The sequence below is a fragment of the Gymnogyps californianus genome, chromosome 2 (genome assembly GCF_018139145.2).
Source record: "Gymnogyps californianus isolate 813 chromosome 2, ASM1813914v2, whole genome shotgun sequence".
Taxonomy (NCBI): Eukaryota; Metazoa; Chordata; class Aves; order Accipitriformes; family Cathartidae; genus Gymnogyps; species Gymnogyps californianus.
This window is the reverse complement of record NC_059472.1, coordinates 503,341-530,950: the sequence shown is the minus strand read 5'-3', so window position 1 is coordinate 530,950 and position 27,610 is coordinate 503,341. Positions and strand designations below refer to the sequence as shown.

The window sequence follows — 27,610 nt, the reverse complement described above, 5'->3', positions numbered from 1 at the left end:
CCTGCGCCACGCCCCCGCCGCACTCCTGGAAGCGGAGAGCGGCACCGCGGCCACAGCCCGCCGCCGCCCGAGGGGAGTCGTCCGCCGGCGGCGGCGGCGGCGGCGCGGAGCTCCCCCAGCAGCCGCCCACTCAGCCCAGAAGCACGGCCGAGCCCACAGCAGCACCTCTGGCCGCGCAGCACAGCGCCCGGCGGGGAAAGAAGGAAGAGGGAATCAACCCCACAGCGCCGGCGGCCGCCATCTGCGCCGCGCCTCGCCTCGCCTCACGCTGCGCGCCTGCGCCGCCTTGGGCCGCTTGGCGCATGCGTTGTACGGCGGGGCTGTTTCCATAGCAGCAGAAATCAACAGGCAGGGCGCCGCGCGCGGCCTAGCGCGCTGTGCGGTGGAGTGCCTGTCCGCTCGCCGGCCGGCGCCTCGGCTTGCCCGCCATGAGCGCGCCGGAGGTCGAGGCGCTCGTCTCCCAGAAGTACGAGATCAAGAGGCGCCTGGGCAAGGGGGTGAGTGCCCTGGGGGGCCTTGGGAGCTCGGGGAGCCGGGCGGCGGGGTCCAGCGCTGCCCTGCGGGCCGTCCCGGCGGCGCCTTTGTGTGCGGTCTCCCGGTCCCTGCCGCAGGCCGCTGACCTGAGCCGCGTCTAGTGCTGGAGGTCTGAGAGTTTATGCAGTTGAAGAAGAACTGGACTTTGAAATACTTATTATGCCTAAGAGAGAAACAACAAATCCTAAATCGTAGCTTGATAACTTTCTGTGACTTCTCACAATTGTTTCACAACTAAATGTCAGAGGAAGGTAAGTGTTATGTTGCAGCATGTGAAACTGAAAATACCTTTACATTCCCCATCAGGTTTTTTTTCCCTGTAATTTACTGGAGAACCGCCATACAAAGCACTGACCTTGCATGTACACCTGATTTATAGTCAAATGAATCCGAGTCTCAAAGTGTATTCTGTTTGTGCCTGCCAAATCTTTTTGCATTTACTGTAACCCCATTACTTCAAGTATTGTGCCGCATCAAGTAATTTTTTCTCCATAAAATTACATATTTTTAGATGTGAGCCAATGTTAATTTCTAAGATCTTTCTCCTCAGGCAGTCTCTAAACCCTTCCTGATTATCTGCTTTTCTATTCTGGCAGCTCTTTGCCATTGTTTAGTTGTGTTGATCCTAGTAGTTAAGTATTTCACCTGCAATTACAAGGGGGCACTTGAGAGAGGCTCATTTTCTTCATTATCCTCTAAGACAAGGTTTTGGTTTTCTCCTTTTGAATTCACACTGATCTTTCTTATGGCTATATTTCATTCTAAGTTTGTCTCTGACTTGAGGTTTGCTGCCATCTTGTTACTAGTTATCAGCTTTCTCCCTTTGACTGAATGTAATATATTACCTCTTTTAACATGCTAGGTTCTTCGAACAGAATTACATTATTCTTTCATCTGAAATATCAAATCAAATTGTTCGAGAGTTCTATTTGGAGACTTTTTCACAAACATAACTACATACATTCAGGTCTTTAAAGGACTTCAGTGGCTTCAGGTCCATCATCTAGGCATCACTGACGTTATCAAAACTACTAGTCGAGCTCTTAACTCAAGTGGTTCCAGTACCCTAAATACCTATGCTTTCTGCTTCTTGTATGCAGAAAGTTCTGTATGTGTTGTGTATGTACACAGGTGATGTACTTACCTGAGCACTTAAAAGGCTGTTGGAGTCCCTGAAACAGGTGAAGACTGTCCAAAAAATAGAGCAGAGAAGTGCAGCAGCAAGGGAGATAAGCTGTTGCTGTACAGTGAGGGAATTCAAACAGTTCTTTTTTTTTTTCCCCTCTTTGAGCTTCTTTTTTCTTCTTTCTTCTTTTTTCTTCTTTTTTCTTTTTTCTTCTTTTTTCATCTTTTTTCTTTTTTCTCTTTTTTCTGTTTTCTTTTTCTTTTCTCTTTTTTCTTTTCTCTTTTTTCTTTTCTCTTTTTTCTTTTCTCTTTTTTCTCTTTTTTCTGCTCACTCTTTTTTCTGCTCACTCTTTTTTCTGTTCTCTCTTTTTTCTTCTCGCTCTCTTCTTCTCTCGCTCTCTTCTTCTCTCGCTCTCTTCTTCTCTCGCTCTCTTCTTCTCTCGCTCTCTTCTTCTCTCGCTCTCTTCTTCTCTCGCTCTCTTCTTCTCTCGCTCTTTTCTTCTCTCTCTTTTTTCTTCTCTCTTTTTTCTTCTCTCTTTTTTCTTCTCTCTTTTTCTCTTTTTTTTTTCTTTTTAATAAAAGCTCTGTTGTCTACTAAGGGAACGGGAACTTCTACCCAAGTTTTCTCTATTCTGGATGACTGTGTGATACTTGCAAATGGTGATTACTCAGTCTCCCTTGTGGTACAGATCCAGTTTTCTTATTTTTAGGTCATAGATTTGAATCTTAACTTTCCACATTCTAGGACATGCCTTACATCTGCACAATGGGGTCATTTCTCACTCAGAAACGCCCAGTTAATGTTTAAATACTCACACAAAGTAAAACAGCTGCAATATGTGATATTGAGTGATTTTCATGCTTAAATACTCAGCGACATTGAGGCAGACTTCCCAGTAATACATGTGGTCCTGGAGTATGGGTTCAGGTCCTTTGCCGTGCATCAGGAAGTACAAACAGCTGGAGTATAAGTATCTCAGATAAGTGCTAAAATACTACACTGTTGGCAATTGGGATGTCTCTTCTTTTTTCCCAAGTAACGAGCGACAGGACGAGAGGAAACGGCCTCAAGTTGCGCCAGGGGAGGTTTAGATTGGATAGTAGGAAAAATTTCTTCACCGAAAGGGTTGTCAAGCATTGGAACAGGCTGCCCAGGGAAGTGGTGGAGTCACCATCCCTGGAGGTATTTAAAAGACGTGTAGATGTGGCGCTTAGGGACGTGGTTGAGTGGTGGACTTGGAAGTGTTGGGTTAATGATTGGACTCGATGAGCTTAAAGGTCTTTTCCAACCTAAACGATTCTATGATTCTATGATACTGTCACTACAGGCCTTGGTAAGAAGTGTCTCTCCATCTTTCTTATAAGCCCCCTTTAAGTATTGAAAGGCCACAATGAGGTCTCCCCGAAGCCTTCTCTTCTCCAGGCTGAACAACCCCAACTCTCTCAGCCTTTCTTTGCAGGAGAAGTGTTCCAGCCCTCAGGCCATTTTCATGGCCCTCCTCTGGACTCGCTCTAACTGGTCCACGTCTTTCTTGTACTGGAGACTTAGGGCCAATATACCCGACAGATCTGCTCCATATCAAATGGGGTTTTGCGATTCACGGGCTATCTATACCTATGTGGCAACGCGGGCCTGAAGGTCCGACTCGTCCCAGAGGATTTTACTCACGCAGTTTTAAAGATGCAGAGAAACGTTACTCAGTTTGGGAGAAGGGCCTCTTTGTGGTTAGCCTAGCTTTACAGGAAGCCAAGAAAATCATACGGCAACAACCAATCGTTTTAAGAGGACCTTTGAAGGTTTTGGAACCAGTATTAGCTGGAATCCCTCCCGGGTGTATCGGTGTATTTATTTACACCAATTCATATGCTGTGTTCAAGGGATGCACCGAATGGCTCCCATTTTGGGAACCAAACCACTGGGAAGTTAATTGGGTACCGGTGTGGCAGTGAGAAAAATGGGAAGAAATCCTAAATATCGCCAAACAGAAGTCTTTTTTAGTAGAGTGGGTCGCTGCACATCAGACAGGAGATCATCCAGCTCACCTTTTGAACAATCAGGTAGACTTGCTGGCCCGCTTGGCAGGGGTGGCCATAGAAGGCCAACCCTCTCAAGGATCAAGCCCTACATTTGAGGGACAGTAAGGGGCTGTGGGACACCTGGCAGGTACATTATATTGGTCCTTTCTGACCCTCAGAGGGGAAACAATATGTGTTGGTAGGGGTTGAGGTGATTTTGGGACTGACCCAAGCAGAGGCAGTCTGGCAAGCAACAGAGGATAATACAGTAAAAGGTCTAAAATTGTGGTTTAGTTGCCTGCCTAAATCCAAATCAATTCAATCGGACAATGGGAGCCACTTTACTGCTGGGGTGGTCCAAGAGTGGGCACGGAATGAAGGAATACAGTGGGTTTTTCATACTCCGTATTACCCTCAGGCAAATGGTATTGTGGAACGCACTAATGGGCTCCTAAAACGAGCCTTGAGGCCTCAAGACCCCGCATGGGCGCAATGGATATCCGATGCAGTAACTAAGGTTAACAGCCCTTGGGGAATTAACGGTTGCCCCTGACTCACGGCATTTTGTCCCAAACCCCCATCTATTTTACCTGGGAAGAGAGAGGACAAAGATCCAACAAACCCACTCCGCTATCCCGGACAGCCCGTTTTGGTGGATTTACCCACTGTGGGACAGGTACCCTTGACCCTGAAGACTCCCATCAATACCTATGCATGGGTAGCCACAGATGCCCATGGAAAAGACCATCAAATCCATACCCGATGGATTGTTCCCTCTTTTTAACCATTCTTTTTTTTTTAATGATACGGAGTAGAGAGTGATTAAAAGGACGGTTGTATTTAATCTCGTTCTTTGATTACTCTCTGTTTTGTACATTGCAGGTTGTGGACAAACCGTCGTGGGACCCATGTTCACAACCGCAGCATAGATTATTATTTGTATTGTTTGTTTGATTTTTGTTTGGAATATTTTTGTATTGTACTAAGGAAAGATGGATTGGAAAACCTGTTTCTTCTCCATCACTATTGGGGTAATGGGATCATGGGGTGAATCCCCCAATTTGGCTTGGGAGTTGATACAAGGGTTTATGCATATTTGGAATCAGACGGACCAGGGTATATGTGTTGCCCTCGCCGGTTCGGCAGCAGAGGGATTCAAATTTACAGTGATTAGTCTAAATCTTACAAAAATATTGGAAAACGAGTTAAAAGGTCTTAACCGAACAGGGAGAAACATCACATGGGGAATGATTGAATCCCCTTTTCTTGAACAGAAGGAGGGACAACCGTGGAGAAATAACGGGACATGGGTCGAATACTCAAGGGCTTTGTATCAACTCCCGGACAATTCTACTTGGGAAAATTTGTGGAACCAAACTTGTTATCGATCTTTAAATGAAAATTCGGATACGGACGCAAATAATGTCACTTCTGTTTCTGTTCCTTGTACCATAGTACCGTGGTGGGATTCCCCCTCTGGAAGTGGTTATTTTGAACATGAATATAATGTGCGTTGGGATGTAGATTGGTGTATACAAATCCCTGAAAAACCAGGGGAAATTCACCCTGTTAACCATACTAGGTATGAATGGGCCTGGTCTTTAAAACAGCTATTTAACCCCAACAGTCCTTCGTCTTCCACTTCTGACCTCCCTGATGGGACCACCGTCCAGTGGGAGGTTAATGCTGAAACCTGTATGCATAACCGAGCTGAACTCCCAACTGGGGAAATCCTATGTTGGGGCAGTCGACGACGTAGGAGCATCACCCAGGACACGACAGGAGAACCCCTGTTGAACTGTTCCCGAGTATTAAATTGCTCTACAGGAGCAGGCGACCCACTTGAAACTTGGTATATTCCAGAACTGAGAACGTTCATTAGGGACATGTGTACCTGCTGGGGTTATCCCAATTATGGTTATCGGAATCGGGATGACCGATGTAATGGCTCCTTTAAAGACCCCCAAACAGCACTCTCCTGTGGCATTCCAATCACACATGACCCAGATTGACAGAAGGTCTGGAGCTCTGACGGAAAGCAACAGGAGATACCTTATGTCATAGTACACTGCTCATCTGTCCTTTTTTCTCCCTAGGCTTATGGCATTGTATGGAAAGCAATCGATCGCAGGACAGGAGAAATAGTTGCTGTTAAAAAGATTTTTGATGCTTTCAGGAACAGAACAGATGCTCAGGTGAGAAATCATTGTTCTAACATGTCCTGAAAGATCTGATGGGTGTTCATAGATATTTTCAGGATTTATGTCTCTGAAAGATGTTAGTTATTTGACAATTATGCATGTAATAATACAGTCTACAGTTATATTAGGATAAAAAGGAGCAATAAATGTCAAGCTTTGTGTATCATGGCATCTGCAAAATACTGTTTGATGTCTCTGAGGAAAAAGTGTCTCATAGGCATGCACAATTTGATTCTCCCTTCTGTTGTTACGCTATAGTGTCTAAGCACAGAGAGCACACTTGTGACTCTCTAGTGAGCAACTGGGTTTTTCCTAGCCTGTCTACCATATAAGGGTTTCCTCTGCTTTAGAGATTGGAATGGATTTAACCCTCTCATTGGAAGTCTGTACTCTGTTCTGTCATTCTGTTGAGGTGATAATAAACTTTTTTTGTTTATTTCTAGAGAACATTTCGAGAGATTATGTTCCTGCAGGTAATGTCCATTTTTCCCCCTCCTCTCTGATTTTTAATTATCTCTGATGTTGTTCACATATTTTCTTCCCATTCTTTTTCAAAATGCAATGATCAGTGTTGACAACTCTATTAATTTCTTTTCTGCACCATTTTGGCAGTCTTTCCATGACTGGGCAAAAACTCCTGAATGAAATGGAGAGTTGGTCTTATTTTTTCTTTGAGACATGCCCTGTTCTTTCACCATTTTTAGCAGTATGTCTACTCTAGGATCACCATATTGACTTGCACTTTCTGTCACTTCTTACTTCTTTGTGGACAGAAAGTGTTTTTCTTAAATTTTAAATGCCATGATTCAGAGGTGGGACTGGGGTGTGGAAGAGATTTACATGCCAAAATTTTTTTCCTCCATCATGTAGGAAGCAACTTGACCGCTTGAAACAATCAAAGCAAAACTAAAAGGGAAGTTGTGTATGGAATTACTTAAGGCTGCTCTTGTTTTGATATAATTGACCACACACTACACCTAATTACCTTATCAGTGGCAGTGGCATTAAAATTATCTGTCCATTCCTCCGAAGACTTACCATGTAGAAACATCAATGTTTTTGAATAGTGATAATGTTGTTGTAACTATGATTTTCTAAGGACACAAGCAAAGCAGGGCTCATAGGAGGAGCTATTTCCTAAGACTGTCAAGTTTAAGTAGGAAAGAGATGAGGTTTTTTACGTTTTAATCATTCTTTAAGCCTGAAATAGAAGCCACAAACTTAAGAGCTAAAAACATATGAGAACAATTCCTTAGAAGTTAATTACCTGTAAGTTAGGTCATCTCTGAAAGTATAGTGCTTCTGGAGTAGATGGGTGGAGGAGGAGTTGGGAGAAGAAAAAGAAGGATATTTTTCCTGAAGGAAAGAATGAGTCATTCTGGGGGAGGGAGGTTAATGTGCCATTAAGCCCTTAGTTTCAGGACTTTTGGTGCTCAATAGACTTAAGAATTTTAGTTTCCCCCTCCTATTTTTGAAGGTATTTTATAGCTCTTTCTTGAGGTTCAGGACCGAGAGATCAAAAAGGGAAAGATGTAAGAAATATTCTTTCATTGGTAACTGGATGTTTGTCTTAATTTGCTTGTCTGTGCAAATTCCTTCCTGTGTATAATGATTGCTTAGTTTAAACTGTATGTTTATCATAAGGGCATTTGATGGACTGGATGAAGTTTATTGTAATTGAGCAGTGTTGATGTAGAATCTGGGCATTTGGATAATTCTCTTCTGGGTGATACGTAGTATGCTGATCATTATGCTGCTTGCAGGTTTTATGTTTATTGTTCAGTATAGTTGTAGATCTATTATTTGGTGCATTTTGGGCCACATTTTAGAATGTCATTTTTGGTAATTAGTGAGAGCATTGTTCTTTAAACAAAGATAAGTAGGACTGGCTCTGACAAGATTTTTTTCAGGGTAGGATTTTTTTTAGTATAGATTGAAACTTTTTCATAACTTTCCATTATCAGTTCCAGGGCAAGACAGTGTGAGACAATGGGGTTTTCCTTCAGTGTGAAGTAAGTTCTTAAACAGTACTCAAGTAACACTGTCAAGACTGATCTGCATCTCTGTAAAAATACCCCTTTTGGGTAAAAACTTCCTTTAGCTTATTTGGATGGGTATTCTGAATAATGTCCTCAGAATAAATGCAAGGGTATTTGATTGCCAGGCTATATGTTACTGCTTTGTAAGTGTATTTTCATGGGTTGCTGCAGGTGAGTGTGTTGGTTTGTGGATTTTTCTAGATGTTGTACATTATAACCAATTTTTGTCGTGGTCTCAGAGTCTAGGAAGATGATGGTGTTGTAAGACTGTACTGGAGATAGCTTAATATTATGATTTTTTTATACTGTTTATAACTGCCTTTGTGCAGTTATAAATAGAAATGCAGGAAATAGATAAACAGTCTATATTATTGGTTCAAATAACAAAAAATTCATTTATGTATTTTAGATACAAGCATAAGTTTTATGGTGCAGCTATTTATAATTTTATACTCAGGGTAGCTCATGAAAATGTTGGCATATTGTGAAGTGTTCACAGTATCTCTAGCTGCGCAGAAGTGTTAGCTATAGGAAATAAAAGTTGTTAAGACTGAGGATGAAGTAAATGATCTTGACGGTATTGTCAGTTTGCAAATGTGAGGATAGAATTCACCTCTAGTTTAAGATATCTGTATTTAGGTATCTCTTTGTATGCTGACTGATCTCCCATTACAGTCAGTTCAATCAATGCAGCCTCTAGAGTGTTTCAGCCTACCCTCAAATAGACATTTTCTAGTTGGTTGGGTTTTTTAATTATGAATGTTGATGGCAACTTTATTGTATTTTCACCGCCACAGTAATTCTTTGCGTTCAGCAGGAAATATGAGGTGCATAAAGTTGACTGGATTTTATTCAGAAATGGTATAGAGGGATTTTTGGAACTAATGTCTCAGACAACAGTGATTTTTTTTTTTTTTTTTTTTAGATTAACTGGCTGGTTTCATACTGTGGAGCAAGCTTAAATCTTTTTTTTAAATTTATTTCAGTAGAAGCATAATGAAGGAAATAGCATGTTAATGTTTGTTCTAGACAATAATAGAAAATGAAATAGATTATTGTCCTTTTTTATGATTCACAAGCAAAACACTTCATTTTGACAGTTGGGTCTCTTCCCTCTGCAGGAATTTGGAGAACATCCAAATATCATCAAGCTGCTTGATGTTATCCGAGCTCAGAACGACAAGGACATCTACCTCATCTTTGAGTCCATGGGTGAGACTTAGCGTTGCACCAGCCATTTAAATACAGCCTCTCTTATGAGTTATCTTTGTTTCCTACTTTGGTAGTAGTGTGTTGATGATTTACATGAATATTCATGTAAGAAAGACATATAAGTAGGAACAGTACAGGGGGTTTTGTATATATCAGTTGTGATTAGATGGGAATAGCAGTGAAACTTTAAAGGGAGTAATAATTATATGAGAACTGGCTGGTTGAGATGAAGGAAAAATGGCAGTGAGCGACAAATTAGAAGGCTTGTAGAAACAGAAGAGTTGCATATGGAAGAGACTGTGCAATTTTATTGTAACAAAAGTATGCAATAATAGGACAGTAACTGTAGCATGAGCTGCAAGTCAAACTGATCATACAGAGAGATTGCAGTACTATTAGTACTTACAGTGTTAACTTCTGTTGAGGATGCTCTTGAAAGATTAAAGTTTGGACGATGGGCTATTCTGGCCTTGCTTTGAGGAACTTACATTCACAACTTGGTAATCCTTTACTGATGTAAATATATTACTGATGGAATATATTACAGAGACAGATTTACATGCTGTGATTAAGAAGGGGAATTTGCTGAAAGATATCCACAAGTCTTACATTCTCTACCAACTCCTGAAGGCAACTAAATTCATCCACTCAGGAAATGTTATTCACAGAGATCAGAAGGTATATTTCAGTCATAGTCTTTATCCTTCACTCAAGTTTTCTGTTAAACACTAAATGGAAAAGTATGAAAAGAATGAGAGTCATAAAAGAACCTCGATAATAATCTTCTGCCATTCAAAGAGTTAAAAGCTTATTAATTTTCCTTTGTTCAATTCAGCCTTCAAATATCTTGCTGGATGCAGACTGCTTTGTTAAACTTTGTGATTTTGGGCTGGCCCGTTCTTTATGTCAGATGAATGAGGACCAAGGCAACCCTGCTCTAACGGAATACGTGGCAACACGCTGGTACCGAGCCCCTGAGATCTTACTTTCCTCTCGGAGGTAACTGCTTAATGTGAGCGAAGGGATGGAATTCTATAATGTCTTCACCACTGGGAAAATTTATTGTCTAAAAGTCTTAAATGTTTTCATTTTAGATGTCACCAGATGCAATGTCATGTCAGCAGTCCATTTTCTCAATATGCATTTAAACTTCAGTTCTGCAACATAAAAATCTCTTATTACATGTATATTTCCTTCCTGGCTTCTTAGATTGTCCATTTACATACATGCTCAGCTCATCTGTTTGTCATCCTTTCTCCCACTAGACTTATTCTTTCTCCCCTTAAATCTGCATCTTTACAAAATTTGGTTGAGTACCTTAGTCCTCTTTTCCAAATTTAAGGAGCGTTTTTTGATAGACCTTCAGAAAATATTATGTAATCAAATGTTAAATCAGCTGTCTGTTAGTCAGGCTTAGTCCTTTTTGTAACTTAAATATATAAAATCTTATTGATCAGAAAAGAAAATAAATATAGGTTGGGTTAGTATCCCAAATTTGAAATGTGGATGTTTTGCAAACTGTCATTTACCCATTGTTTGGCATTTACTTTGCTTAAGTAATTGTGACTACTTTATAGATATATTATGCACTGAAAATTCACTTGTTTCCAAACAACAACTTGTATCTTCACTGTTGGTCATATGAAAAGTATCTATTACCTTGTCCTGGCATTTACCTTTAATATATTTCCTTTTATGGTTTCCTAGAATAGACTTCTAGTAGGATAAATCTGTTTTATGCTTGCCAGTTTCATGATTCCCGAATCTCATTCACTTTATAGTTAAAACCTGTGAACATTCGTGTTCAAGGAGTCATCAAGCTTGTTTTTCTAGCAAAATAAGCTAATGTAGATGATGTGAATACCACGTACAGAAAAATATTTGCTTGATTTAGTCCTAACTCTGTTCTATTCTTATCTGTAGTTACACTAAAGGTGTAGACATGTGGAGCATTGGCTGTATTCTGGGAGAGCTGCTACTTGGGAAACCTCTTTTTCCTGGAACATCAACAGTGAATCAAATAGAGCAGATCTTGAGGGTCATTCCTGCCCCTTCCCCAGAAGGTAGGACTCTTCTACGGGGAAAGGTATTTAGAGAAGAGATTAAAAGAGTGAAAGAAAGCAGCCCAGCTGGATCAGGGAAGAAGGTATCTCTTGTAAGTCGTTCTAACATCTTTCCAAGGAAATTAAAGACTTAATTATGAAATGTTAGTGTTAGAGGGAAATAAGCCCATACTTGATTAGATGAGAAACAAGAACCAGGCCTTCAAAACATTTTTGAGACTTATAAGAGGATAACAGTTTAAAACTGAGTATCATACTTCAGTGGGATTTGCATAGTAAAGGTAGATTGGACTTTTTGGTCTGGAAATCTAAACACAGAAGTGAAAGCTGGAGTAAATATATGTTAAATCCAAAAGGAATTATTATTATTGTGATGATGATGATGATTGTCTTCTATGAGTTCCAGTCTAACAGCCCATACACTTTATAAACTTTTACAACACGTTGGTATGTTCTAACTGAGCTAGCAAATAGTTTTTAGAAAAATAACTACCTTCAGTTTAAGGACATTGCAGTTTTGGAGAATTCCATTCAAGCTTAAAGTTATTTATAGTTTTTATTAGAGATTTGGTTGCTGTGAATGAAATATGAATGGAAATGTGTGTGTGAAAACACCAAAAAAGGAGTTAGAAGAATAGCCAGCACTAATAACAAAAAATGCTATTCCATTCTCAGCAATACAATTGAGGAATGTGTTGATAATATCATAACCAGAAGGTCTGCACTCTAAGACAAGACCACAGGACAAATGACTCATTAGCAGGAAGTCTTGTATCCTTACCACAGGACAATGGCTGCAAGGGTGCCGCATATTACAGGCACAATTTCTTTTTCTTTTAGCGAAACAAGCGAAAACAGACACTTGTTCAAAACATTATTGCAAACAAGGAAAACCAACCTATGAGCCTAGTATTTATGGGGACCAAAGAAGCAAGATTCTGAAGCAAAAAAACGTTCCATAGCAACTGTTGACTCTTTGACAGTATGACAGATATGTTCAGAAAACAGTTCATCATCACCAATCAAAAAGAACCCCAGTGGATGTGATGAGGAAGTCAATAGCTGGTATCCCTTGTTCTCTGTGTCCCACACAAGTGATCCTGGCCAGATCATTTGGCCTCAGATATCTTGGTGCTTCTGCATATGTGGGTATAGAAGTGCAAGTTTATGAAATCTATGATAGAATGAATAGGAATTGAGAAAATCAGCTTAGAAAATTTGTAAGTAAATATTCCATCCCCCTTCCATAAGATCTCCCATTGAGTTTTATTAGGATAATTTCCTATGTTAATATCAAATATTTGCTTTCCTTCATAAACTGTGTAGCTCTGGTAATCCTAATCTTGGCATTAACAGTATCTTTTCATTATTGCAGATATTTTGGCTATACAATCAGATTACAGGGCCTCAGTTATTAACCGCATGAGTTCCCGGTAAGCCTTGTATGTTCGATGTGTCTCAGAAGTCAACAATCTGCTGTATGACATTGACAAAAAGTTCCCCTGAAGTTCACCTTCCAGTGTTCACCAGTGGAAATGATTTCTGCTCTCTGCAGATTCACCTGCCTCTAGGGAAGGGATGTAAAGTTTAAAAAAAAAAAAAAAAAAAAAAAAAGATGAGAAGACCAATGACATAATCTGGGAATAACAAAACAAAATGAGGCTGGGCCTACATTCCAAGCTATTGTCATGTGTACTTCCTCAAAATTAGAATATTTTCCTATCCTGAGTCATTTGGGTATCTGATGTCATTGGTTCACACATGGAAAGCCTGAATTTATTCAGGCTGACAGCCTCATTCCAGCTGCTTAACGACTCTCACTGTGATTTTTTTTAAAAAATTTTTTTTTTTTCCTTATATCTGTCATGGTTCTTTTGGATCCTCCAGTTATGTACACAGACTACCACATAATTCTGCATTTATTACATACCTAATTAGTAAACGTTAGTAAACTTAATGCTCTTACACTATCTTACAGCCATAGCAAATTACTCACTGGTCTCTAAGTATTCTCTACTTGTATCTGTCATGATACTAGTGGGCATCCCTTCTCATCGGGGAGTCTGCAATACACATAGCCCGCCTATGTGTGGTATGAGTTCTCTGAGTGTTTACTGATATGTTTTTATAGGTTTAGGTTAGGGTGGCTCAAACCATAAGCTCTAGCAGGTCCCTTGCTGTTCACGTGAACAGCATATGCGTTTTCATGCTGACTTTTGCTGACTTCTTCAGTTGGCATCCTGGAGCATTATTCCCTTTCATTAAGGGATGCCAGGATTTCTGTATCAATCTATGCCAGGTGGTTGAGGAACTGAGACCCTTTTGACCCTGCTGATTCAACTGTCAGCACAGCATGTGTGTTTGACCTTGTCAGGGGGAAGTGGATAGCCACAGTATCCCATAGGAATTTCTCTTGATGCAACTTGTGAATGTTGCTTCTCATCCTTTTGCTGTGCACCTGTACTGGGTTTGGTTGGAATGGAATTAATTTCCTTCATAGCAGCTCATATGCTGATGTGTTTTATATTTGTGACCAAAACAGTGTTGATAACACAGCAGTGTTTCAGCTGTTGCTTAACAATGCTTGCACAGCAGCCATCAAGGCCATCTCTGTTTCTCACTCTCCCCCCACAGCAAGTAGGCTAAGGGTTGGCAAGAGACTGGGAGGGGACACAGCTGGAACAGCTGACCCTTCTGACCAAAGAGATATTCCATACAATATAGTGTCATGCTCAGCAATAAAAAGGGTGGGGAGGAATTTCTCCAAAGTAGCTGTTGCTCAGACACTGGCTGAGTATCAGTCTGCTGATGTTAAGTGATTGCTTTTGCACAACTTGGTTGTTTTCTTTTTCCCCCTATTTTTCCCTTTTTTTCCCCCTCCACTTAGTGAACTGTCTTTATCTTGACCCATGAGGTTTTCTTGCTTTTGCCCTTCCAGTTCTCTCCCCTGTCCCGCTGAGGGGGAGAGAGTGAGTGACTGGATGGAGTCTTAGCTGTCAGCCAGGGTCAACCCACCAGAGTTCTTTTTGGCGTCCAACATGAGGCCAGAGGGGTTCGACATCACAATAGATTTGATTGGAGTGTACTAGACAGGAATTTATAGTAGTTACACCTGTTTAGCTGTTGCTGGTCATAATATTGATGTATTTGTTCTCGACACTGGTTTATTTGTTCCTTTACCTGCTCCATGGCACGCTCCCTCTCTTGCTGTACATCAAATTTGAGGGCTTGTTAATGGCTGCTTTCAGCTTTTGCAGTTTGCTGTGCTGTTTAGCACTTTTTTGTGTTTTGCCTGGGAGAGTTATGATAAAAGCACTGGCCTTGAGCCTAATCTGGTATTTAGGCCCTGCATTGGTTCTGTCCCAGTACTTTGGTAACCATCTCCTGGAGACAATTAACAATTTCTCGTCTTCTCATCCAAGAGCCAATTTGTGGAGGAAATGAAGAATGGCACCTTCCCCTTCCTCTCTCCTGGGGCAGATGGTTTTTTTTCTGCCTTGTTACAACAGCTCTTCAGTTTCTTGAACATCCTTGGGTAACTAGGATGCTCATATTGGTATATGTCAAGAATCTGATTCTGGCTTTTCCTAAGGATAACCGACTATTTGTGAATGCCACACAGGGATGTGCCCTGAGGTAGTCGGGTCATGGGTCACAAATTGCGTAGGAGAATTTGGGCAGGTACCTAGAGCAATTTTCATGTCCAGTGGTGAGGGACTTCACACCTGAACAAGGGTGGCATCCTGTTGAAGTGAAAAAACACTTGAAGAAAGGATGCCTTGTCTATGCCAAAGAGATACAACTTCTCACACTGTGCTGGGGCCTGGCCTACGTCTACCTCAGCGGGGTGAAAGGGTCTCTGGATCTGAGGACATACAAATGGACACTGTGGCTAAGTCAGAGACCCAACCCTCGACGATAACAGTTGCTCCTAAACAATGGAAGAGGAAGTCAACTTGGTTTGTAAGGGAGGAAGAAGCTTCTAAGAGGGAGCAGGAGGAAGAATCAGAAGAGGCAGCCTGTTCTGCAGCCGAGCAGCCACAAGAACAAGAGCGGGAAGAGACAGAAATCATGCATGAGTGCAGAAACCACCCAGTCCCTATCCCTGAACAAGCTGCAAGATATGTGGAAAGATTACAGCTGTCATCTAGGTGAGCAAATTATCACCTGGTTGCTCTGATGCTAGGATACTGGGGCCAGTGCTGAGTCAGGAATTAGAGGGTAAGAAAGTCCAGCAACTGGGATCTCTTGCTAAGGACTGGGGAACTGAAGAAGGGATTGGAAGAGGGGCAACAATCTGCAGCTTCTGGAGGTGACTTCTGTCGAGTGTGAAGGCAAGGTATCCCCTCAAGGAAGATCTTGTAAACTACTGAGGCAAGTGGACCACCACTGAGGGAGATATCCAGTATTAGGGAATTGGTGGTGGAGGTGATCTACAGCAACCTGGGCAATAACCAGGGCTCCATAGATCTGGGTGAAGTCCAGTGCACATGGTCAAAAGTTTGTACAGAGCACACCAACATTGTATGTCAGCACCCTGACAATAATTGTACAGACATTGGGGCACCAATTGTGGACAGACTGGCTGGCCAGCTCTGGCAATACGAAGAGAATCTCTCTGCCTCCCCAACCCTATGATCCTGTGTCTCAGCTGTAGAAAAACTGTCCCAAAAGTTCCAGCAAATTCCAAGAGAGTATGTTTTCCTCCTCACCCATACAGGTCGGCATCTTAGCTATCAAGAGTGTCACATGGAGTCAGCCTTTCTCTGTTCAAAGGAAAGGGAACTGTGCATGCCACCCTGTGGTTCTATCTGCACGACAATGGGGAGGACATGAGGAAGTGGGACGGTGCATCTGTCTCAAGCCTAGAAACATGTGTATGTGAATTGCAAGGAGAAACAGCAGCCAAAAAGGGTCCATTCAGAAAGATGACTGCTCCAGTTGCTGTTGAGCAATTCCTCAAAGACAGTGGAAGGACTGATCCTACTTCTGATCCTGGTTTGCAATTACAGGAGTCAGGTAGTGAACGCTCTGACCAGGAACAGAGGGGCCATGCCTCCAGCCAGGCAGAGGAAAGGCATAATCGGGTTTATTGGACTGTATGGATTCAATAGTCTGGCCCATTGGACCCACAGGAGTATAAGGCTCTGCTGGACACCAGTGCACAGTGACCCTAATGCCATCAGGATACAAGAGGACAGAACCCACTTGGATTTCTGGAGTGACAGGATGATCCCAACAGTTATCTCTGTTGGAGGCTGAAGTGACTCTAACAAGCAATAAGTGGCAAAAGCATCCTATTGTGACTGACTTGGAGGCTCTGTGCATCCTTGGCATGGACTACATCAGGAGAGGCTACTTCAGGGACCCAAAAGGGTACCAGTGGGCTTTTGGTGTAGCTGCCATGGATACACAGAGGATTAAACAGCTGTCTAGCTTGCCCAGCCTCTTAGCGAATCCTTCTGTTGTAGGGTTGCTGCATGTCAAAGAGCAGCAGCAGTGGGGGGAGTGAGCAAGGGGGGGGGGGGGGCTTAGCTGCTAGCCAGGGTCAACCCACCACAGCACCTCTGAGAAGAGCTCTCTCATCTCTATAACCCTTCTCTGAGTAGCGAAAGATAGCAATTGGAACTCTCCATTCATTCCTGGCTGAAATGCACTTTTATTTGACAGCCCTACTCTTTGGATGTTATCTTCTTTTTTTTTTTCCCCAAAATATGTGAAAGTTGAGTGGCTAAGTTCTGATAGATGGCTCCAGCTAGGTAAAAGAGCAAGTGAAATCTTAATCTTCAAAACTGAAAAGATTCTTTCTGAGCTACTCAGTCCAAATGCTATGTTCAGTGATGGATCATTTTTCTAAACTAAAAGAATGTTGTCATGGAGTAACAAAATTATTTAAAATATGAGTAAGAATCATGTTTTAAAACTGATTTTTCAAATGTATTAGATATTCTCATGTTCATTATGTTAATAATTATCTTTAGGATTTCAAAATGCAAAAACAGATTTTTAAATTTCATCTTCTCATTGCAAATTATACAGAAATATATTTCTGTGGTCTAAGGGCTGGATTCATGGGATCTTTAACAGTTCAACTGAAACATCCAAGTTAGGAGTTTGGGCTTCCTGCATTGTCAAAAGAACAAAAGAACTACTCAGTGTCCAGAGGACTTGTTATTCCCCTGTGTCTGATACTGTCTGGTATCTCTCACTCTTTCCACTGAAACAAGAGAAAGACTAGACTTGCAAGTTAGGCACTTCATGTAGGTTCCTAGTGCTAGGAGGGAGGCATTCAAACCTAATCAAAGAGACAAAAGACTACCGTACTCACAGGCCTATACTTTAGAGTGTTGCAGGGTTATGACACACTATTTGTGAGTGAAGTCTGGAGTCAGGTGTCACCTTGATGTGATTCCCAGAACTGTAATTCATGCCTTCACTGTGAATTAGACACTGGGAGCTTATGTCATTGTTTTCTGACTTCTAGGCAGCGAGTAACATTTGAGGAGATTTTACCATCGTCTACTCCATTGTCTGCCTTGGATCTTCTGAAGAAACTTTTAGTATTTAACCCTGATAAACGACTCACAGCAGAGGAGGCTCTGCAGCATCCTTATGTGAAAAGGTGAGAGTAATATCAATGTGCAGTTTCCCCTAATGTCTTCTGAGATGTTATAGACCTGCTCTTGGCACAAGTTTTCTTTATATGCATGATAGGAAAAAAAAAGACAAAGCTAATTCTTAATTTTCTCTAACCCTATTTACACTAGAGGTCACACTAGATGATTTAACAATCCTTTTTAACAACCCTTTTTAACATTATATTAATCTGTGGTACTGTTTTTAGTTTTAGTGAATTACATTATGTGTTATCATCTTCTTAGGTTTCACTGTCCCGCCAGGGAGCCCTCTCTGGATTATGATGTGATTCTTCCTTTAGGTGATGATATCCAGCTGTCTGTGGCAGAATATCGAAATAAGTTATATGAGGTACTTTCTCTTATCCTATTTTGCAAAATCCTAATCCTTCAGGTAACCTGCCCTTCTTGCACGCACTTAATGAATTCTGTCATTTCCTTCTATTTGCGTTCCCCTAGGCTTTCCATACATGCTTACAGTTACATCTTGGTGTTTCTTATCAGTCAGTTCCATACTGTCATAATTTTTTGAGAGGTCTTTAAATCTAGATTCACACTGGGAAAAGAAAAGTCTGTAAAGCATGATGTCTGAGAAAGACTGTGTTAGAGGAAAATATATTATGCTGGATCCAACAGTCCAAGAGAGGCAAGGCTGCTGCCACTCCATGTCCCCAGGTCCAGCCAGTAGCAAGGCTGAACATGTATTGTCAGTAGGCACATGCACACAGAAAACACATACACACTACGTATATACATATATACATGGCTGGCCACATGGATCACAAACAGGCACTCAAAGCACTCACACAAACATAGACAGCACCAACAGCCTCATCCTGCTCCCTTCTCTGGCCAAGCAAGATGGAAGTCCACTCATGAGAAAACATATACACATGTACAAGGTGGATCCCTGCAGCAGCTGGTCTCAGACACTCCGTCTGCTCAGTAGCTGGCCCCTGGATCCCAGTCTCCTCAGCTGCTGGCACTTGGATATACAAGCCCTCAAGGCTGCAGCCCTACTCCAGTTACTGGTACAGACCATGCAGACAAACAGCTGGCCAGGTCTTTCCAGGTCCCTTAGCCAGTCTCCGCTCCCCCCGCCCCCAGTGTTCTCACCCCTAGAGATACACAGGTGCCCTCACACCCAGAGCTGGCCCCTAGAGACCCAGTCACCCCCTTGCTCCCAGGCCACTTGGTCTTTGCTAGCAATCACATGCTCACTTGCACACTTGCACTCTCTTCAGTTGCTGGCACCATGGACACACAGGCCCTCTGACCTGTGATCTGACTCCAGTTGCTGGCACTCACACCTGCATACACACACATGCAGACAGAATAGACAGCCTCTCTTCCAGGAAAAAGAAAGGAATTTAATAAGAAGATAGAGCAAACTGCATAGGGCATGGCCAGACAAGCTTATTGACCAGCCAGCTATTTACATGCAACTGGCCATTTTTATACGTCTTACCCCCTATTTCCCACACTCGTTCCTCCCCAAATCACCTAAACCCCTCTCTTTTCCTGCTTTTGGTTCCTACCCTAAACATCCCATAATGAGTCCTGTATGATCCCAAATGGCTTCCCCCTGCATCCCATAATGTGTCCAACCCCTAGGGAGCAACCTCCACCCTCCCACCCCCCCCATCCACTGCCACCCTTAGTCCAAAAGGTGATCCAGAGAAATCCTGATGACTCATTGTGATGAGTTTCATGCCTGGACAATGGGGCCGATGGCTTTGCTGGGACAGCCCTGGCAGGGCCCCAGACAAGGTGCTGAGAAGCCCTTGATTTGGGTTCCCACCTGCCATAGTGCATCCTTGTGATCCTCAGCCTGTGCAGATGGGCCTTTGATGGGCTGATGGCTTCTGTGAATGGGCCAGGGAGTAGCTGGGCAGAGTATTATTTGGGCTCCCCCTCCTGCCATTGTCTTTCTGAGCTCTGTGGCAGATAAGCTGTTATCACATAACCTAACAGACTGAAGTTTTTTGCTGGAGCATAGTCAAGTGCCATCGCATGCTGCATCACATACACAGAACTATCAGATTTCAGAATAATTAACTAACAGAGGAGGAAAAGCAAGTGAAGGATCAGTGTAGCTGATGTGCTAATAATGAAGGACAGTGATGTTTTAGGAGCCATATTTTGAATGCATTAACGTGGGGAAATAGTAGTACTTGAAAAATCAGGAAATGGTGCAATAATCAAGCAAATAAATTAAAAAAAGCTGATGCAACATCTTTAGTTGTACAGGGAATAGGAAGGATAGTACTTTTGATGCCATTTGGTATATGCAATAAAATCAAAAGGAAAATAAAAAGCTGCACTTTCCTTGTAGACATGGGATCGAGTGCACCCTCAGCAGATTTGCAGATGATGCCAAGCTGAGTGGTGCGGTTGACACGCCTGAGGGATGGGATGCCATTCAGAGGGACCTGGATAAGCTTGAGGAGTGGGCCAGTGTGAACCTCATGAGGTTCAACAAGGCCGAGTGCAAGGTCCTGCACCTGGGTTGGGGCAATCTCCAGTATCAATACACGCTGGGGGATGAAGGGATTGAGAGCAGCCCTGCAGAGAAGGACTTCGGGGTACTGGTGGATGAAAACTTGGATATGAGCCGGCAACGTGCACTCACAGCCCAGAAAGTCAAGTGTATCCTGGGCTGCAACAAAAGCAGTGTGGCCAGCAGGTCGAGGGAGGGGATTCTCCCCCTCTACTCCGTTCTCATGAGACCCCACCTGGAGCACTGCGTCCAGCTCTGGGGTCCCCAGTACAAGAAAGACATGGACCTGTTAGGGCAGGTCCAGAGGAGGGCCAAGAAAATGGTCTGAGGGCTGGCACACCTCTCTTATGAAGAAAGGCTGAGAGAGTTGGGCTTGTTCAGCCTGGAGAAGAGACAGCTCCGGGGAGACCTTCTTGCAGCCTTTAAATACTTAAAGGGGGTTTATAAGAAGGACGGAGAGAGACTAAGGGGCAATGGTTTTAAACTGAAAGAGGGTGGGTTTAGATTGGACATGAGGAAGAAATTTTTTACGATGAGGGTGGTGATGCACTGGCACAGGTTGCCCAGAGAAGTTGTGGATGCCCCATCATTGGAAGTGCTCAAGGTCAGGTTGGATGGGGCTTTGAGCAACCTGATGTAGTGAAAGATGTCCCTGCCTAAGGCAGGGGATTTTGGACTCTATGATCTTTAAAGGTCCCTTCCAACCCAAACCATTCTATGATTCTATGAACACTTGAGTAATGTCTAAAGAAGTGAAAGAAGAACAAAGATAAACACAAATCAGAAGTAATTATAAGAGACACTGAACTGATCTGGATGGTGGTGTTGAGGCAGTAGGGGGAGGATAGCTGGAGTGAATGCTCTAACAGTGAAATATGAGGAACAGCAAAAGTGGAAGTAAATCAAGCCTTCAGGAGGAGAAACTGGTTTTGGCTTAGTTTGGGGTTTTTTTTCCCTTTTTACAGTGAAAGAAATTATGTAAATGCCATGTTATGAGGCAAAGGAACTGGAAGATGGTCAGAAGAGCAGGAGTTGGAATGTAAATGTAGTAAAACAGGCATTGGAAAGAATGATAGTGGGGAGAGAAGACTTAGAGCTCTAAGGAAGCTTAGAGATCAGAAAATCCAAGACTGAGGAAGACCGATAAGGGTGTCCACCTTCCCAGAGAGAGAGGAAAAGTGTTATTGCTTCTATTAACAGCAATTAAAATTGAAGAAAGAAAAAATAAAATTTAATTTAAAAAGTTGAACCTACTTAAAATTTCTTTTAAGGTCTTTAATAGAAGGAAACTAATAAACTCTGTGTTAGGAGTCATGAGCAGATGAATTAGTAAAGTGAATGCTGAGCACAGGTAGAAAAGATATTCTAAATGTCAATAGATTGGTCACAGATCATCTAGGGACAAGGTTAAGAAACAAGTGAACATAAGAATATAAGAAACAAGTTTTGAATAATCTTACTGATAGTGTGTCAAAATTGGGACGACTGTGATTACAGAAAGTTGAGAGCAGATTGTCTGCACCAAGACCCAATACCTTGGCAAGGATTATGTTGCTAGATAATAGCATGTAGAGGTAGGTGAGAAATACTTATGAACTAACCGGAATGAATGTTGCTTTGACTATTAAAAAATCAGCTTTGCAAAGTTCCAGAAAGGGATGGTAAGAAACAACATAGTGTTAACCTTTTGGACATATAGATTCTGTCTTTTCCAAGGCTAATGCCCATTTTATTTAGTGGTGTTCTCCCTCGGGATATATTGAAATTGCCTGTTCACCCAATCCTTTTTCTTAATGCTTCAGCCTATTCTTTCTTTCCACTGAGAATATTATTTCTACCTTCTTTCCAACCCTAAATTAATTTTAAAATTATACTTGTTACCTATCCTGTGAAATAAATTGCAGTTATTTGTAAGTCTTTCTCTTTGTTTCTATGTTTTGTTCCTCTGCTGTGCTGTGTAGCTGTGTTAAGTCTAACCAACTTCTCCCTTCTGTAGATGATCCTTGAAAAGAAATTAAATAGCCATCCAAAGGAGCAAGTGCGGAGAGAAAACATTCAACTAAGTCAGTCTGAATCCAGGCCACTTCTTCCAAATTCCAGTTCTGTGACTTTACCTACCAGGAAAGGCCAGAGAGAACCAACACCACCTCTTCTAAAAACTGTGCATGTGCATGCTGGAACTACAACTAGTGTCCAGCCAGAAGTATCCAGATGGAGTGAAAATTTAGCAAGAACTTTATGTCAGAGATCAAAGATCAATGTGATATACAACCCCATAACACACACTGCTGTTCAAAGTAGGTATTACCCCCCTACAGTGGGATGTAATCCACCAATGAGGCATTATTATGGGGAAGAAAGAAGAAAAGAGATTGAGCGGGGAAAAAGAAATAGGGGGAATTTACATGGCAAAATGAGAGGGTGAAAGTGTGGGAGGAAAATGACATAAGAACAAAACACTGTTGAATGAGTTTTGAGTGTATGACATTCTCTTTGGCTCTTTCCTGCCTCAGCCTTGACTCTGTGTTCCCTTCTGTTTTCTCTTTGCTTCTCTACTGCTGTTATCTTTTCCCATACCCTTTTGAACTGGTTTTGTTTGCTACTCCATTCTAATTTTATTCTGAATATTTTTGTTCTGTCTGTGAGGTGAAGTGAGGTGGCAGGGGCTGACTCAGTTTTTATATTCTGTCCCTGCCTCAGTCAGTGTGTTCTGTGTCCTCATGATTTTCCTACTTTCTCTCATGTTTTTTCTTCTGCAGGTAATGCAAATTCTGGTGCTGTGATCAGGAACTGTTCTGCACCACCTTCTCAACAGGCCAGAATCTCCAACAATAGGAAACTGGGCAGGCAAATCACATGGGCAAATGCAAATGCTCGGCTACCTCCTACAAGTGCACAGAACCTTTATAATGTGAGTGGCAGTCCTACCAAAAAAAAATCCCTTAACTTTCCATGGACCAAAATGATATAGACACAAAATATCTTAATTTGCAACTTTGTAAAGATACTTAAATAAGAATCAAGACATATTGCTCTGAGTGACTAAATTAATAAAATTTTATCAGTTAAAATTACTTATGACAAAGATATACACTGCAGTTCCGTTGCTTGTATGTAGCATCAGTCAAATGGTACCAGTAACCTAGTTTGATAAGGCAGTTGGGCTTGTATAGAGTATGTTCCTTTTACTAGAGAGCTGAAGAGTGTGCTAACTGAAGAGTTTCTGCTAGTAGGGGAAATAACTGGACATAACTTGCCTCTAATATGGGGTAGACTCATATAGGAACTTGCATATTGCAGTCTTCAGTGTTGCAATACCTACATTTCAGGTGTTTTGTCTGCTAATGAAGTTTACGACCCTGAGTTAAGTTCTGTGCATGAGGCAGAGTGTTAAGAGGAAGACCATCTATAGTAATCACCAGGAAATGCCAAGGGCACCTTACATCTCCGGCATATGTAATGCTGATCTTCAGCTAGTCTGGGTTTATAAACACTAACTTTCTCCTGGAGTTTTAAGTCTAACCACAGTCTTTCAAAAAACCCTATCACCTGTGACTTGAGCAGCAAGAGTATTTTGGTGCCTATAGGTTTATGCAGGAGTTCTGTGAATGACTGTTGAATTTAAGTACAGGAATTAGGTACTTCAGAGAACATGCAGTAACACAGCCCTTTTGTAAATCTAGGTCTCTGCCTCATTAGCAGTATTTTTTTCACAAAGATTAATTGTAATGGATCATATATGTCAGCTAACTGTAATCAAAAAGAAAAGTAAAAATATCTCTGCAGTCTCTCTGCCTCTGCTTCTTTTTCCCATCTTGAGTTTTTAATGCAATGTCTTTTGAGATGTGCTGAGATATATGACTTCTTTTCCACTGCCCTTTTTCTAGAGGACAGGCTAATTTTGGACTCCATTCTACTTTCAATTCTATCACTTCAGACAAGTGAGGATTTGAACACCATTTCATATTATCGCATTTTTCAGATTGTCAGCAGCACCAAAAACTCCCTTTGACTTTGAGAATCACAGATCATTATCTTCAATGATGGCTTGTCCTGTCCAAAGTGTGTAGGTAGCAAATTCTTTTTTAACCAGATTGAGACTGTTGGATATTCCAAACTTAGCTGGAGAATTCGCACTACCTCTGGAATCAACCTAATGGATTGCTGTTGCTGAACAGTGAAGGTTTCAGTCCTGTCCTCTCGGCTCCTCCCTCTTCCCTGTTCTTGGCCACGCTTCCTTGTAAAAGTTCTTATCTTCACTGGGTTCTTAAATGACCTCCTTGCCCCTGCTTTTTCTTTTTCCTGAGCTAGTTGTCTGCTGACTAGCTCAAGGAAAGTCTAGCCAACACAAGATGATCAGAGGAAGCTTATGGCAGGGGAAGAATATGGAAGGAGGCACCACAGATCACCTTTTTTGTGACACTAAAGATTGAGTTGTTTGTCATGGGACTTTCTCACATCCCCACAAAAGAATACTTGAGTGTCTATGTGCTGGAGCTCCAAACCATTCAAAATGTATGCTGAGCACAGCTGTGTGAAGGGACTTCTGACAGACACCACTATCAAAGATGAGTTGGGTGGGTTCACCTGCTTTGTGTCAGCATGCAATATCACATTTACCTTAAAGCAAATTATTTCTTTGAACACAGCTCTGAATGATCTGAACCATTTCAAGCTAGAAACAAGCTGCAGACACTGTTAAGAGTCAAGCTTGTTCCTACTGGATCTCTTCTTACTGTTGTGATTCATATGAAAATACATATGAATAACTTCTAAAAGGAGGCATGATTGCCAGCAACTTCCAAGTATGTCCACATGCACACTTGCAACCCATCTTTCATCCCCTCTGCTTTTGAATCCCATTCAAAATGTTTCGAGAGTGAGAGGAATCATTTATTCCATAAGTGTGGAGCAAGCGTAGAACCATTTATTCCACAATATGAGATTGTGGAGATTGCTGCAAGTGCAGGTGTACATATGAACAATGCATTCTGAAGAATCTTTAGATAATTGTGACCAACGTTCTGTTACTGGAAGAGCATAATAGGGAGAAGATCACCCTACACATGCCCTGTGCTTTATATTTGCTCCCTGAGAGGCTAATACTGACTAGTGTCAGAGACAGGATACTGTGGTAGAAGGTCATCAGCATTGTAGCTGATCTTATGTTAAGTGCATGTTAACTTTTCTATCTTTCTCATTCAGCCTCAGCAGGAGCTGAAAAGTTCTGACATTCCAGTTTGCTCTGCATTCAGTCTGCATTCATTTTCAATATCCTATCAGGCTCATGAAACTCTTGTTCTCAGCCATCTGGCCAGGAAAGACTCCTATAATGGCTGGGGTGACAGCAGCCAATGCCACCATAGTGACTGGAAACTCTTGCCTTTCAGTTAACTATAGAGGTTCACAAAGCATAAGCTGCAGTGAAACAGCTCTCCTCTTGAACTGTGGATTCAAATGTAATGTATTATGTATTGTAACGTATTAATAACTTTTCCCCACAGGGGCTGATAAACACAGTGTCCATAGGCAGCTTCCAACTCAGAAAGTCACCAAGCCATTTGACTGGCAGAAGCCAGGAGGATATACTGGGGAATGATGATCTGTCTTTTGTACATATATTTAAAGCATTCACTACTGTTGAAAACAAGATACTAGCCAAACAGGCCTTTGGACTTTTGCTCCAGTGCAGGATTAGTTTGTTGTATCTTGCTCCAGTGCCACTAGCTCCTTCTTGATACACCCATTCTTAAGCCCTTCTCCCTCACATCACTCTCACCATTCTATTCTTGATCTTACAAAACAGTCTGTTTTGTTTATTATTCATATAACATTCATGGTCTGTCCTACTCCTCAGCTGAAGCAAAATCTGTGCTCCTTATTTGTATTTTAGAAAGCTGATTACAAGTTACTAACTATCTTGGCTTTTCTTTCTCGTACAGAATCCAAGAAATACTCAGTTGCACAGCAAAGATGTTCGTCCCCTTCTGAAGTCCAGTAAAAAGATGTTCCAAATTACTGCAAATATGGGAGCTGCTGGTGATCCGAAAGCATCAATGGGCAGTTACTCACAGGCCTACGGAACCATATGTAAATCTGCACTGCAGAGTCTTCCAATATCAAAGTCCTCCCAACAACATCAGCAGTGAATATGGAAGTGTTCTAACCAGGTGAAGTACAGTTCATCTCATCAGTCCCCTAACTGAGCCAGTAACAGCAAGTGAGAGCAAAATATAATGGGCATTTGACAGTTACCCCAGCTGAAGGGAAATGCTTTATTCATTGCATAGAACAATGTACTACTTTCCTCCGGACAAACCAACAGGAAAGAGAATCTAATCCCTTTGCCTTCCAGTCTTACCAGACAAGGGCACAGCACTATTTGCTCCCATACCATGAGAACAATGAATACTGTCAGTTCATATTCCTCATTTGAATTATTGCAAAAAATTACAGAAAACTGCAATATTCTGATACTTGAATGTATTTAGACATATTCAGACTATTCAGGGTGTTTAGACATATTCAGGGCCAGTGTGAACCTCATGAGGTTCAACAAGGCCGAGTGCAAGGTCCTGCACCTGGGTTGGGGCAATCTCCAGTATCAATACACGCTGGGGGATGAAGGGATTGAGAGCAGCCCTGCAGAGAAGGACTTCGGGGTACTGGTGGATGAAAACTTGGATATGAGCCGGCAACGTGCACTCACAGCCCAGAAAGTCAAGTGTATCCTGGGCTGCAACAAAAGCAGTGTGGCCAGCAGGTCGAGGGAGGGGATTCTCCCCCTCTACTCCGTTCTCGTGAGACCCCACCTGGAGCACTGCGTTCAGCTCTGGGGTCCCCAGTACAAGAAAGACATGGACCTGTTAGGGCAGGTCCAGAGGAGGGCCAAGAAAATGGTCTGAGGGCTGGCACACCTCTCTTATGAAGAAAGGCTGAGAGAGTTGGGCTTGTTCAGCCTGGAGAAGAGACAGCTCCGGGGAGACCTTCTTGCAGCCTTTAAATACTTAAAGGGGGTTTATAAGAAGGACGGAGAGAGACTAAGGGGCAATGGTTTTAAACTGAAAGAGGGTAGGTTTAGATTGGACATGAGGAAGAAATTTTTTTACGATGAGGGTGGTGATGCACTGGCACAGGTTGCCCAGAGAAGTTGTGGATGCCCCATCATTGGAAGTGTTCAAGGTCAGGTTGGACAGATGCCCCTGCCCAAGGCAGGGGGGTTTGGACTAGATGATCTTTGAAGGTCCCTTCAAATTCATTCTATGATTCTATGATTCTTTAGCAG

The 27,610-nt window shown here is 42.1% G+C and overlaps 1 protein-coding gene across 1 annotated transcript; it reads left to right on the top strand.

The window, feature by feature from the left end:
- The first annotated feature begins 280 nt into the window (after window positions 1-280).
- MAPK15 (mitogen-activated protein kinase 15) lies at window positions 281-26,773 on the top strand. Its single transcript, XM_050915786.1, has 13 exons — window positions 281-497; window positions 5,772-5,870; window positions 6,320-6,349; window positions 9,037-9,127; window positions 9,675-9,805; window positions 9,963-10,126; window positions 11,051-11,190; window positions 12,566-12,623; window positions 17,675-17,812; window positions 18,072-18,177; window positions 22,322-22,622; window positions 23,085-23,236; window positions 26,268-26,773. Exons 1-13 carry the CDS (start codon window positions 429-431, stop codon window positions 26,472-26,474), a joined length of 1,686 nt encoding a protein of 561 aa, XP_050771743.1. The 5' UTR covers window positions 281-428; the 3' UTR covers window positions 26,475-26,773.
- Window positions 26,774-27,610: the final 837 nt, after the last annotated feature.